We start from the raw sequence: 15,011 nt of genomic DNA, 5'->3' as shown, positions 1-15,011 counted from the left end.
GCTGAGGCTCCAAGACTTTGGCCACCTCATGAGAAGAGAAGACTCCCTGGAAAAGACCCTGATGTTGGGAAAGATGGAGGGCACAAGGAGAAGGGGAAGACAGAGGACGAGATGGTTGGACAGTGTTCTCGAAGCTACCAGCATGAGTTTGACCAAACTGTGGGAGACAGTGGAAGACAGGAGTGCCTGGCGTGCTCTGGTCCATGGGGTCACTAAGAGTCGGACACGACTAAACGACTAAACAACAACAACACTCTGCTCCCCTTCCTTTCTTAATGGCACCTCTATCAGCTCATCTCCTGAAGAGGAAAACAATTATAGTCTGTATTTCTACATTGTGCTGACATCTTCCCTTAATATTCCAAATATTAGCTCAATTGCAACATCTAAGAATTTAGGAGGCTCTGGCCCCCCCAACTCATAACAGTATCTATTTATTTGGAGTATTTCTATTCATTTTAAACATGGGTGAGACATAGCTTTAACAATAGTGCAGGGGCAATTCGCCCCCCCAATAGTTCAGAGATGGGAATTGTTTCAGCTTTTTGATTTGTGCCCCATCTATAAAGGATGTGAGGGACGCAGGTGGTGCTGTGGGTTAAACCACAGAGCCCAGGACTTGCTGATTGGAAGGTCGGCGGTTCGAATCCTCATGACGGGGTGAGCTCCCGTTTCACAGTCCCAGCTCCTGCCAACCTAGCAGTTCGAAAGCACATCAAAGTGCAAATAGATAAATAGGTACCGCTCTGGCGGGAAGGTAAACGGCGTTTCCGTGCGCTTCTCTGGTTCGCCAGAAGCGGCTTAGTCATGCTGGCCACATGACCCGGAAGCTGTACGCCGGCTCCCTTGGCCAATAAAGCGAGATGAGCACCGCAACCCCAGAGTCGGCCACAACTGGACCTAATGGTCAGGGGTCCCTTTACCTTTTATAAAGGATGTGATCAAGGGTGCAATGTGCAGCCATTAAAAAGAATTGGAAATTTACTATTCACCTGAACTAAATAGAGACATGACAGATTTCTCAGTGCTCTCATCATCCTTGATTGTTGACTAAGCTGGCTGGGAATTGTAGTCCAACATTATCCAGGGACTCAAAGCTGAAGAATGTTGTTATAAGGAACAGTTCTCTTTATCCTGTTGCTTGGCTTCAAGAAGGCTCCTAAGATACCAGACCAAAATCTCATCTAGTCAGTACCATCATTGGCAACTGCTTTCCATCTGAGTTCTTTCCTACCCCTGCTAGTACCCCAAATTCTCATCAAGGGACTGAACCTGGGACCTGTGCTCGAGCGCTCTACTCTGGTATCAACGTGTCCTTTTTTCTGCTACTGTGGGATATACCATATTTTTTGCTCTATTACTCACTTTTTCCCTCCTAAAAAGTAAGGGGAAATGTGTGTGCATCTTATGGAGCGAATGCAGGCTGCGCAGCTATCCCAGAAGCCAGAACAGCAAGAGGGATTGCTGCTTTCACTGCGCAGCGATCCCTCTTGCTGGTCTGGCTTTTGAGATTCATAATATTTTTTTTCTTGCTATCCTCTTCCAAAAACTAGGTGCGTCTTGTGGTCTGGTGCGTCTTCTAGAGCGAAAAATATGGTATCTTCTTTGCTCCTGAAATGTTTTTCTGTATCAAATCATAGTAGGATTTGATTTGATGGATAATCAGTTTGTTATTTTTCTGTAGGCTATAGCTCTGGTCCACATCTATCTGGATGGGTCTGTGCTGGTGTCCCATGGTGGAGTGGAAATGGGACAAGGATTATACACCAAGATGTTACAGGTAGTACAAAATACCAAACACCCACATACAAACAAAGCCACTCACTCCTTTGCTAGTTAATTGTATATGATCCAGTTTACATCTGTGTTTTTAAAAATAGAGAAAAGTTTCAATGTTTATATTTTCTGAGCTAGATAACTAATTTTCTAACAAGTTTGCTCCTGTATGTGTCTAACTGTAACCATAAATGTTATTTTCCCCTGTTGGTTTGAAGTTATGCTGTTAAGCCCTGGTCAATATCTTTGTTTTCTAAACTAAAAGGTTGCCAGCCACGAATTGAAGATACCACTGTCTTACATACATCCTTATGAAACAACTTCAGTAACAGTACCTAATGCGGTGGTCACTGCAGGATCAATTGGCACTGAAGTCAATGGGAAAGCAGTCCAGGTTAGATACTTATCTGTGGCTATTGTTTATCTGAGAATTTCCCTCTTCCTGTTGTTCAGGGTGCTTTTGATATTTTGATATTGTTATGGTTTGTTCAAAATACTTCTGTGTATGTTCTCTTCTTATGGCACGCTGTGGCTGCATATACACTATACATTTTTAAAAAGCTTAACTCCCCCCAAAGAATATTGGAAACTGTACTTTACTCCTTCACAGAGCTACAGTTCCCTAATATGCTATAATTCCCAGAATACTTTGGGAGGAAGATGTGCATTGCATGTGCTTTAAATGTATGGTGTGTACTACCATGATAACTCAAGGCCTGTAAACTGGATCACTTAATAATATGGCTTTGTTTTGGTTTTCTAAACTGACTTTTCCCAGTGTAAACAGATGCCTGTTAAGTTGTGGGCAAACATACCAGACAACACAGCGATTCTTCCAAAGCAGCTCTTTATTTGTAAGCTGGAACAGAACTGAACTGAGGAGCTCAGTCAGCCTGCTTATATAGAGCTCCACTAGAATGCAACAGTAACCATTTTCTGTAACTAGCCAATCACTGAACGTCACTTTCGATCCTTCATTTGCATAACTATCTACAGTATCCCCCTGCTGGCCCAGGGTGAGAACTTCAGTACATAACAATGCCAGTGTTGGATGCTGTTAAGGTTGTAGCTTAGAGATGAAGAACCTGCAGCAATTCAGAGGTTCTTTGTACTCCAACTCCCATCAGTCCCAGCCACCATAGCCAGTGGTCAGAAGTGATGGGAGCTGTAGTCTTAAAAAATACACACTGGAGGTTCTGCTGTCATTCTATGCCCACTTACCTAGAAATAAGATCTAGTGAACTCAGCAGGGCTTGCATCTGACCAGATGTGTATTGGGTTGCACTATTAAAAAAAAACACTGAAATTGGAGAATTAGCTTCAGTGGGATTTAAACATTACAAACTTTATTTGAAATGGGGCCTCGTTTTCTAGCTGTTAGAGAGTTCAGACTTACTCCTATACTCACTTATAGCCTTACTAGGAAGGACCATAGTGTTCTAGAGGGCTTGGTGGTCCAGGTTCCTTAGCTTGCGGGCCTTAATGAGGCTTGCAGACCTCCTCATTTGGCCCTGAGGCTGTTTAGCCACATCCACCTGATATCAGGTGTGGGCAGGTAAAACTACTAAACTTGAAGGAACCAACTACCAGACTTGGTATAACTCAGTTTCTTAATACAGTATCCATTCTTTTTTGTTTATCATATTTAAGGACAAATGCAATTCTCAAGATCTGTCTTAGCTGTACTTTCCTTCATGAATTCCACCCTAGCTTCCCATTATTTTGTAATTTGTTGCAATACTCTACAGTTATTCTTTTAGAGTTCTCATTGCACATTATTTTCAGAGTGGTTATTTTATGCTGGGCTATAATACTCCAATCTGTGGTTATTGCTCCTGGCCGTGAAATTGGTATTTCTTTGATTTTGCATTTGAAAATGTATTCTAATTTCAGTATCCACCCAGAGAAGAATTTGTCAAAATCTTTTAAACAAGTGAATAAAAATAAACAATGGCACTAAAAATTGTTTTTGACAGATTCCTCTCCTGTGCTGAGGAAGCTTTGCCTATTTAATTTATCCATGTTATAAAGAAGTTTAAGGCCAGAAAAAGTCCCAATCCTAGAGTACAATTCTGAGAATATATATTTTTTAAAGTGAAACTTGGGTTTCATTACTGTTGACTAATATGTCTTACCTTTCTTTGCCACCCTACTTCACAGAATGCCTGCCAAATTCTCCGGAAGCGGCTAGAACCAATAATGAAGAAAAACCCTCAGGGGAAATGGGAAGATTGGGTAAACACCATCTATATCTTAAAACTGAATTATGAACCAACTTGCATTTCATACTCAGAAAAAAACTATCCTTTTTCCATTTGCTACGAATCTAAATAAACAAGCCTTCCCCAGCCAGGTGTCCTGCTGCACTGCAGCTTACCAGATCTGAAGAGGAACAAAACTTTCACCTAGAATGCAACTGATTAAGCTAGACCAAAATTAAATTTAAGCATGTTGTCCAATCTCAGATCTTGCACTGGTTCCAGATTCAATATAAAACATAACACAGTATTTTTGGAGAGTTGTCAAAATCACAGGGCAGTTCAGTCTTTCAGTAGATCTCTAGCCCATTTCTGCAGGACTATTTAACACCTGCTTTGTTAATGGAATATTTGCAAAGAATGTAAGGTAAAAATAAAGGTAAAGGATCTCTGGACGGTTAAGTCCAGTCAAAGGCTACTACCTTGCTTCAGGCCAAGGGAGCCTGCGTTTGTCCATAGCTTTCCAGGTCATGTGGCCAGCATGATTAAATTGCTTCTGGTGCAATGGGACACCGTGAGGGAAACCAGAGTGCACGGAAATACCATTTACCTTCCCGCCACAGTTGTACCTATTTATCTACTTGCACTAGTGTGCTTTCGAACTGCTAGGTTGGCAAAAGCTGGGACCGAGCAACAGGAGCTCACGCCGTTGCGCAGATTTGAACTGCCGACTTTGCAATCAGCAAGCCAAAGAGACTCAGTGGTTTAGACCACAGCACCCCCACGTCCCTTAATGCAAAGAATGTAGGATTTGGCAAACCTTCATCTGATCTTGTAATGCTCTTCCTACTAGCTTCAATAAAACTGCATGCTGAGGATTACTGTACTTCATTCTGATTTGTTATGCCTTATTAATTCAGAGATCCTTGCTTTAAACTGGACGATTCTTCTAGTTTAAAAAACAAGAGTAGTCCTCATAAGGCTTTTCCTGCTCATTTTAATCATTGTGTTTTTAAATGGTTTTCAGTGTTCAAGAGTTTTAATAGGGTGCCTCATTTATTTATTTTTAAAAATTCATTGAGTGTTGTGTTTTGGTCATAGCTGCTTTAATTCGTATTGTGAGCTGCCTGGGGTCTTGAATTTGGAGCAAGGTAGGATATAAATAAAATTAAAAAGAGATCTTGCACACGTAATGGACAAGCAACCTCAGCTGTCTCCATTTTAAACACAGAGGGACTTCAGCCTGTGATGGGCTTTCCTACCCATCAATGTAACACAGGCCACATTCAGACAATAATATCTCTGCCTGATAAGCTGAAACAAGATCATCCAAACTGGTCTGGACTGTAGGACCCATGCAGGCAGCTGGTTGCAAGCTGTCAGTCAGCAAAGGAAAAAGAGACAACCCACCTTTTGCTGCGATGCTTAGAATGTTTATAGTTCTGTGGGGCTGAATGGATAGCATAGGAAGCCTCAGTGCAGGCAGATATAGCTCTGGAAGACAAATAATAAATCCTGCCTGCGTTGTGCAGAGATAGAAAGTTCATTCTGAATGTTCCTTGTTACAGTATTTTGCTGTGTACACATTTATTTTTGAAATCTGATTTAAAGATATTCCTCTTGCAGATTACGGAAGCTTATGCGGAAAGCATCAACCTCTCAGCTACAGGCTACTTCAAGTAAGGCATCTATCGTCGTTTCCTAAACTGCTGTCCTTTGGAGTACCACTAAGACTGATTGGGGTTGGATAGTTTAAAGTTAAGTCTCAAGCTTTGGATGGTGGACTTGATGCCAACTATACTTACTGTATATGTTACAACAAGGGGCTGTACTGTTTTCCAGGAGACCACATCTTATTTCGGAGGAGCCAGTGTTAGATGTAAGGCTTTCTTTCAGCCAGAACTCACAGGAACTTAGTTTTGGCACCTTTCAGGTGGCCGCCATTGCCATTATAAGAGAACAATGAAAGCGTTCGTGGAGAGTTCCGGTACCTCTTTTTCTAGAAAAAGCACTGGTTAGATAGCATCAAATAAACCCCAGGATTCTGGAATTGGGATGTGGACCAGTGTCTATTGCCATAATCAGATAGGGTTCAACAGGAAAATACCCATTCTGTCATTGGGTAGTCCATCTCACAGTGAGTTTCTTTTTCTGCTTCCCACCCTGTGCTGGCAAAATACAGAGCGTTAAAGTAATTTGGCCTTTTTTTTACATGATTTCTGTTGAGCATGCTGTAGTAAAACTGAAATCGAACATCTAAATGACTCTTTCCTTCCCCTCCACCCATCAGAGGATATGTCACCAATATGGACTGGAAGACAGGAGAAGGCCACGCATTTCCATACTACGTTTTTGGTACTGCTTGTTCAGAGGTTGAGATTGACTGCCTGACAGGTGATCATAAGGTAAAAACTGAATACTACCTCCTCTTTAGCAATTCATAGGCCACTGGGTGGTTTGATGGGTCTCCTTCGCTCTCTATTTGGATATGAACTGCTCTTTAACCGAGGGAACATTGTGCCGCCAGAAGTTTTGAAAAGCAGCCAATATGACTGTGTATCAAAAAGGAATAAACCGCCAGCCACTGGAGTTGGAAAACTTCAATTGCTGTTGGAATGGACAGCTGGGTTGTGCTTAAGATGCCCATATACTGCAACAGCTAGAATACTCTTACTTGTGCCTTGGTAGTATTACAAACTGTATCTGGAACCAGGCCCTGTCATCACAGCCATGTTTTTGGAGGAGGACATAACTCAATGGGTACAACCCCTTATTTGCATAAGGTCCCAGATTTAATCCTTATAATGTCCAGTTGAAAGGATCAGGTAGCAGATTGTCTGGAGAGCTGCTACCAGTGAAAGTATTTAGTACTGGGCTGAACTTTATAAGACAGCTTCATATGTTCTAGCGTAGACAGACCATTGGCTGCATTAGAGTATGGCCTCTCCTTACAAGATAATGCTTGGAATAGGATTCTTCCTTTGTCGGAACCCTGGACTATCTGGGGCACAACAGTAAAACCCAAGTTTTCCAAATGCAAGAGAGAGGCCGAACATCAAAATGTCAGGTTTCTGGTTTCCATCCCTCTTCTTAGGACCCTCGTACCTACGGGACCGCCTCTCCCGGTATGACCCACGGAGAGCCTCGGGGTCCATAAATAGCAACACCCTAGTGGTCCTGGGCCCTAAGGAAGTTAGATTAGCTTCAACCAGAGCCAGGGCCTTTTCAACACTGGGTCCGGCCTGGTGGAACGCTCTGCCTCATGAGACCAGGGCCCTGCAGGATCTGATTTCTTTCCACAGGGCTTGTAAGACAGAGTTGTTCCGCTTGGCCTTTGGCTTGGAGCCAATTTGATTCCCTCCCCCGCTTTCTTTTTCCTTTCTCCTCCTGTGATGAGGCTGCATTTTAATATTTTAATGTTTCAATATTTTAATTGTTGTATTTTAATCTTGTTTTTAAGTTGTATTCATTCAACTTGTTTTTATTATTGCTTGTTAGCCGTCCTGAGCTCGGCCTTGGCTGGGAGGGCGGGGTACAAATAAAAAATTATTATTATTATTATTATTATTATTATTCCTTGTTCTGGTCAGTGGGGGGAATCATCTGATGCTCATATTCAGGGACTTCTGCAAGCATAAGTTCAAAAGGGCGAGTCAGGGCTCAGGTTGGGTGTCCTTTGTATTCTATTTTTCATTAAGGCTTTATAAAAAGATAATGTGCTGACAACAGCTTATTTGTCCAACAGAACATCCGAACGGACATTGTCATGGATGCCTGCTTCAGCATCAATCCAGCTGTTGACATAGGACAGGCATGTACCAAGAGCTTTGAACTTATACTTTATACTAGCTGTAAGCAAATAAATCGGGGCCTTTCTGAATGGTTAAAAAAATAAATAAATGCCCTGTTGCATTTTATTCTTGGAGTGCTTCTTCCTGTAAGCCTTGATCCAGTGCCAAAAGTGCAATTTTCCACCTGCATCTAATGGATGGATAGGAAACCTAGCTGCTTGCTAGCCAGGGAAGCAGCCTTTCATGAATAAGTTTGGTGGGCAGTCCTTCTGCAAAGTGTACTAATTTGGTACTCCCTTGTGCATAGTGCATCTGATTCAAGGAAAAGTAATATGCAGAGAGGGGGCTTGAAAGGGCACCACAGTAAAGGGTATAAATGAAATGTCTTTCATATTGGAACTATCATTCAGTAGCCATTTCTGCCTAGTGATCTGCCTACATTATACAGTATTTTATGAATAAATTTACACCAGCTTTATAGCTGACAAATATACTTGTTTTTGCTGCCACTGAAGCAGTCCTATGTACAAAAAGGGACTTCCTCTTTCACCGATCGCACAGTATATCCACCCTGCAGAATGAAAGCCCCGACAACTTCCTTGAAAAGAGGCAGTACCTTTCCCCACCCCAACCATTCCCCAATTCATTTTTATTGCATTTTTATTAAGGGGTTTAGCAATCAGCATGTCTGGAACTGCAGCACTGAACACAGAGGAGTGTCAGAGCAAATTCCCAGCCCTTGTGGCTGCAAAGGGAAAAGAGTAAATACTTTGAGCAAATCACAATCTATTTAAAATGAAAATCAAAATTTATGCATTTTTATTCTGTCAGATTGAAGGTGGCTTTATGCAGGGACTTGGACTTTATACGATGGAAGAAATATACTTCTCCCCAGAAGGACAGCAGTACACGCTGGGTCCAGACACATATAAAATTCCTGCTGTCTGTGATGTCCCAGAGCAGTTTAGAATCTACCTCTTGCCAAACTCAAGAAACCCAATTGCAATCTACTCCTCCAAGGTAAACAAATTAAAAGTGTGGTGATGGAGAATAAGTAAGAGGGTGTTTGGTACAGATTAGTTACTATTACAATGAATTTCCAGGAGGCTCAGTTAAAACATTCATCTCAAAGCAGATGCTCTAGAGATGGTTATCTTTAGAAACAAAGGAAGGCTTTTAAAGCCATTTTCTGGTATTTTATTGCCAGTTTAGCCTCTTATGTTTCCCCATTCCAGTTAATGCCTAAATATCTTAAGTGGATACTTTGCCAGTCTGGACACATTGTCTGCAATCTGCCAAACTCAGATTTGCACAACCACTCTTAATATTAATGGGATTATGCAGAACAATTTATTTAAAAGTTTTTAAATTGAGTTTTAGCTGAGGTGTGGTGGTGACACCTTGCAACCATTTGTGAGACAGGAGCTTGCATGCCCATCCAGAACAAGGTGACTAACTATCAACTGGTGATTGGAAAAAAATATCATCTAAACCAGGGTTGGCAACCTAAGGCCTGTGGGCCGGTTGCGGCCCAATCACCTTCTCAATCTGGCCTGCGGACGGTCCGGCAATCAGTGTGTTTTTACATGAGTAGAATGTGTCCTTTTATTTAAAATGCATCTCTGGGTTATTTGTGGGGCATAGGAATTCGTTCATATATTTTTTTCAAAATATAGTCCGGCCCCCCACAAGGTCTGAGGGACAGTGGACCGGCCTCCTGCTGAAAAAGTTTGCTGACCCCTGGTCTAAACTTTATGGATCTTCCCTTATCTTTGTGTTCCATCGTTGGTTGTCTTCATCTTCCTACAGGGTGTAGGTGAAGCTGGAGTATTCCAAGCATGCTCTGTGTTTTTTGCTATTCGGGATGCAGTGGCTGCTGCCCGGAAGGAAAGAGGTTTGCACCGTGTTTTCACAATGGACAGTCCACTGAACATAGAAAGGATTCGCATGGCCTGTGTTGATGACTTTACAGAGATGGTAAATACTTCCTTAAAAACATCACCACCACCTTATATTCCATTCATTTTGTGCTTTCTTCCTGTTGGCATCAGCAAGACACAGAAAACTGAGGTAGAGAACTGAGGGGTCCAGTATGACTCAGCAGAGCAGAGAACCTAGGATAAAATGGCTGGAGGATCATCTAGTCTAGTGGGCATAGCTGGGGGGGGGGCAGCTGCCTCCCAAATAAGTAAAAATCAATATAAATCTGAGGTTCTGCCTCCCCTATGTTATAAGAAAACACTGCTCCCTTTCCTTTATGGGGTATCTAAGAGCCCATATAGAGTCCTTAAGTAGGTTCTCTATCAGTAGGAGAAAATAACAGAGGCCAACCAGAGAATATTGAGAAGCAAAGCAGCTACTAAGCCTGATCTTTATTGATCTGTTGCAGCAGGGTGCTCACTACCACACTCAAGAGGCAGGAGAGGCCCAGAACAATGGTGTGCAAGCCCTTATATAGACTTTTGAAGTTGCCCACCCTGTAGCCAGAGACACCCCCCCCCCCCAAATCATACATACATCACAGAAGGAGGCGGTCTCCAACAAAATTCCTGCTTGTCAAAATATCTGATAATGGCCACAGATTCCTCTACTTGGGCAGCCTGGGCATTCTTTTGTGATGGTAAATACAGTACTTAGTTCCTGAATCCACATCACAGGCTCACCCTATTCATACTCAAATACGCCCTTAAGACAGGATTTGAGCAAAGAGACAATGGGGAGGCTTTCCCATTTCCTTCCTCACTGCAGATAAATATTTGAGGTCAATTTGGGAGAGTCAAAATGGCTTCAGGATTGCTCTCCTGCACTATTTCAGACACGTAGTTTATATACTTCTATGTATGTGTTTGCCTTGTAGATTTATGAACATATGATTTATATACATAAGACCTTAGAATTCCTATAACACCTAACAAAAGCCTGCTCCCCTAACAAAAATCCTAGCTATGTCCATGCCCTGCCCCCGTTTTACCAGTAAAAAGGTAGCTATTTAAATGTTTTGTTTGTAAATAGAACATATTTTATTTATATTTTTTATAATTTATACAAAATACAATTACATAAAACGATAGGAACATAATGAAATATTGTTGAAGCAGAAAAACATAGAATCGTGTAATCATAGAGCTGGAAGACGCAGAAGGTCGTCTTTCTAGTGCAACCCCCTGCAATGTGGAAAACTCAGCTAAAGCATCCATGACAGATGGTCACCCAACCTCTGCTTAGAAACCCCCAAGGAAGGAGAATCCAGAACCTCCCGAGGGAGAGCCATCTTCCATGTATTATAAAAAAGTTGTTGTTGTTGTTTAGTCGTTTAGTCGTGTCCGACTCTTCGTGACCCCATGGACCAGAGCACACCAGGCACTTCTGTCTTCCACTGCCTCCCGCAGTTTGGTCAAACTCATGCTGGTAGCTTCGCGAACACTATCCAACCATCTCGTCCTCTGTTGTCCCCTTCTCCTTGTGCCCTCCATCTTTCCCAACATCAGGGTCTTTTCCAGGGAGTCTTCTCTTCTCATGAGGTGGCCAAAGTATTGGAGCCTCAGCTTCAGGATCTGTCCTTCCAGTGAGCACTCAGGGCTGATTTCCTTAAGAACGGAGAGGTTTGATCTTCTTGCAGTCCATGGGACTCTCAAGAGTCTCCTCCAACACCAGAATTCAAAAGCATCAATTCTTCGGCGATCAGCCTTCTTTATGGTCCAGCTTTCACTTCCATACATCACTACTGGGAAAACCAGAGCTTTAACTATATGGACCTTTGTTGGCAAGGTGATGTCTCTACTTTTCAAGATGCTGTCTAGGTTTGTCACCTCTGCTTAGAAACCCCCAAGGAAGGAGAGTCCAGAACCTCCCGAGGGAGATCCATCTTCCATGCATTATAAAAAAGTAAACAACACTTATTTGAGCCCAGTTGACGCAGAGGAAAAAACCTATTAGATGCAGTCCAAAAGGCGCACAGGGAGTTCTGTATACTGTATATGGGAGAATTTTTAAAAGCAAGTGGTCCTCACTGACCTGGTGCAAAAAGTTCTTGTCATTCAGAGGAGCCCTGGTTGCCTAGATAGAACACTATAGTCCCCCACACACTTACCTGGGAGTATCCGAAGAAGTGTGCATGCACACGAAAGCTCATACCAAGAACTAACTTAGTTGGTCTTTAAGGTGCTACTGGAAGGAATTTTTTTTTGTTTTGACTGGGAGTAAGGCCCACTGAAATCAGTGCAGCTTTCTTATGAGTAGACAGTTATTTACTAGATGCAAGTCAGCAGCACCAGATGACCCCACTCAGCTCAGCGTTGGAGTGGATTTCACCCCAAGCCTTGCAGAGCCCGGCCCCTCAGCAACATCCAAAGGCCCCGATCCACTAGGTGCTGGAGTGGATTGCACCCTGCGCTTTACAGAGTCAGGTCCAGACTGCCACCGGGCCCAGACCAGGCGGTAGCAACAAGTAGCTGTGGCTCTCTCAGGGCTACCCAGTGCAACCTCACCTCCATCCGTACCTGGCCTGGGAGTTCTGGATTGAGGCGCTACAGAAAAAGCAGGACAAAAGGAGCACTAGGCCCTGGTGAGTTGCCCTCTTATCTGTTTGTGATTGGCCAAACAAATAGCCAGTCAGTCAAGATTTTTTTATTTTTTTAAAAAAAAGATTTCCCCCCCCCCCTTCATTGCTCACTTCCCTTTGTGGCCCCCTATTTATTTGTGGCCTCCTAGCTTCGTACTGTGGCCCCCCATTTATACATTTTCACCTGTGGCCCTCTTGGAATATCCAGAGGCCCACAACAATCAGACAGTAAGTGATTCAAATACTTGAAAGTTGCTAAATAAAGCACTAGGGAGCAGTATTGTAAGTTAGAGTCCTACTCCAAAAGATACAAACTTCAGTCCTGGGATATGACCAGAATCCTACCCTTGCCCTTGTTGTAAACAAAAATTGCCCTTTTCCCTTATGGGGTATCCAAGAGCCCATATAGAGTCCTTATATAGGTTCCCTACTGGTAGGAGAAGATAACAGAGGCAAAAGAGAATATTGAGAAGCAAGGCAGCTAGTAAGCTTGATCTTTATTGATCTGTTGCAACAGGGTGCTCCCCTCACCCGCAGGAGAGGAGGAACCCAGAAAAATGGCGCGCAAGGCCTTATAAAGACTTTTGAAATTGCCACCCTGTAGATCAAGACCACCCCCAGAAACATCATACATACATCACAGAAGGCGTGTAACCTAAGACCAACCCTCAGATCTTAAAACAGAAATTTGAATGTTGTTTTTCTCCTGTCCTTGTTTACCTCCTGTCTGGCAGGTTACTTGATTGGATTGCCTGGGTAGCCTGGCCAGTCTTTTGTAATGATAAATACTTAGTTCCTAGGCCATGTCACAAGCTCACACCCTATTCATATCTTAAACGTGCCCTTAAGTCAGGATTTGTGAGGAAAGAGACAATGGGGAGGTGTCCCACTTTGACCTTGCAGAGAAAACATTTGCTCAGTTTAGGAATCAAAATGGTTCCTGGTTGGTCTTCCTGTGCTGATCTATGTACATGCTTGGTTAGTACACTTATGAACATTACCATATATGTAAGACCTCAAAATTCCTATCATCCCCTTCACCTTAGTTGCTTCCAGAGCCCAAGATGCTGCACAAGGACAGTCAGGTCCAGCCACTCAAGATTTTGCGCCATATCCTTACCTCCACCCCTGCTGTTCGTATTAATCCAGAATGCGGCAGCTAGACTGGTGACTGGGAGCGGCCGCCGAGACCATATAACACCGGTCTTGAAAGACCTACATTGGCTCCCAGTATGTTTCCGAGCACAATTCAAAGTGTTGGTGCTGACCTTTAAAGCCCTAAACGGCCTCGGTCCAGTATACCTGAAGGAGCGTCTCCACCCCCATCATTCTGCCCGGACGCTGAGGTCCAGCGCCGAGGGCCTTCTGGCGGTTCCCTCATTGCGAGAAGCAAAGCTACAGGGAACCAGGCAGAGGGCCTTCTCGGTAGTGGCGCCCACCCTGTGGAACGCCCTTCCAGCAGATGTCAAAGCGATAAACAACTACCTGACATTCAGAAGACATCTTAAGGCAGCCCTGTTCAGGGAAGTTTTTAACGTGTGATATTTTATTGTATTTTTGGTTTTTATGGAAGCCGCCCAGAGTGGCTGGGGAGGCCCAGCCAGATGGGCGGGGTATAAATAATATATTATTATTATTATTATTATTATTATTATTATTATTATTATTATATACTAAATAATAAGAATAATTATTATTACTTATCATTTTCAATAGGGAAGGCGGGGAGGGTGTGTGTCAGAAAACTATAATTGCAAAATTACTTTCAAAGGCTGCTCTTGGAAATATTTGACATTAAGGTTGTAAACCTGTAGCTAATTTCCTGGGAGTGAGCCCCATAGAACTCACTGAGATTTACTGTACTTCTGTTCTCAGTTTGTATAGGTATGTACAGGTTTGGTCCTTAATATGCATAACAGTTTAAAAGATTTTTTTTAAATCATTTTTTATACCTCATAGTAATAGAGATACGGTACAGTATATGATCTTTGGTTTGAAAAAAGGCATTGCAGGAAATGTCTCCCCTCCTGCTTCTAATGGCTCCCCCTCATGGCCACTCCAAAACATTTTGCTGCTGAGGCAAAAGTCAAAACGGTGCTCTCCCCCAACCATGCCTCATTCAGTAAATGAAATTGTGTGGTGTTTCCTGTGTGCCTGGTGCCAGAGCAGGCAGGCTCTGAGCATATTCAGAGTGCCTCACCACAAGAAAATAAATATGCAGTTATGAAGCTGACTACATTGCACAAGAATTGATGCTTTTGAATTATGGTACTGGAGGAGATTCTTGAGAGTCCCATGGACTGCAAGGAGATCAAACCTATCCGTTCCAAAGGAAATCAGCCCTGAGTGCTCACTGGAAGGACAGATCCTGAACCTGAGGCTCCAATACTTTGGCCACCTCCTGAGAAGAGAAGACTCCCTGGAAAAGACCCTGATGTTGGGAAAGATGGAGGGCACAAGGAGAAGGGGACGACAGAGGACGAGATGGTTGGATAGTGTTCTCGAAGCTACCAGCATGAGTTTGACCAAACTGCGGGAGGCAGTGGAAGACATGAGTGCCTGGCGTGCTCTGGTCCATGGGGTCACGAAGAGTCGGACACGACTAAACGACTAAACAACAACATTGCACAATGGAGGAAGCCTCTGGGTATCCTTTGCTGTTGGGCTTCCAGTATATCAATAAAT

The 15,011-nt window shown here is 43.0% G+C and overlaps 1 protein-coding gene across 1 annotated transcript in view; it reads left to right on the top strand.

Annotated features, from left to right (window-relative positions):
• LOC309365606 (aldehyde oxidase 3-like) overlaps positions 1-15,011 on the top strand; it is a 64,973-nt gene that overhangs the window by 48,387 nt on the left and 1,575 nt on the right. Inside the window, exons 27-34 of the mRNA XM_081903796.1 lie at positions 1,685-1,780; positions 2,042-2,170; positions 3,937-4,011; positions 5,601-5,653; positions 6,265-6,379; positions 7,720-7,785; positions 8,597-8,785; positions 9,575-9,742. Coding sequence (XP_081759922.1) covers positions 1,685-1,780; positions 2,042-2,170; positions 3,937-4,011; positions 5,601-5,653; positions 6,265-6,379; positions 7,720-7,785; positions 8,597-8,785; positions 9,575-9,742 — 891 coding nt within the window. The remainder of the gene's footprint in view (positions 1-1,684; positions 1,781-2,041; positions 2,171-3,936; positions 4,012-5,600; positions 5,654-6,264; positions 6,380-7,719; positions 7,786-8,596; positions 8,786-9,574; positions 9,743-15,011) is intronic.

The sequence above is a fragment of the Podarcis melisellensis genome, assembly GCF_964234715.1.
Source record: "Podarcis melisellensis genome assembly, chromosome: 1".
Taxonomy (NCBI): Eukaryota; Metazoa; Chordata; class Lepidosauria; order Squamata; family Lacertidae; genus Podarcis; species Podarcis melisellensis.
The sequence above is the reverse complement of the archived record's forward strand: the minus strand, read 5'-3'. Positions and strand labels throughout refer to the sequence as shown.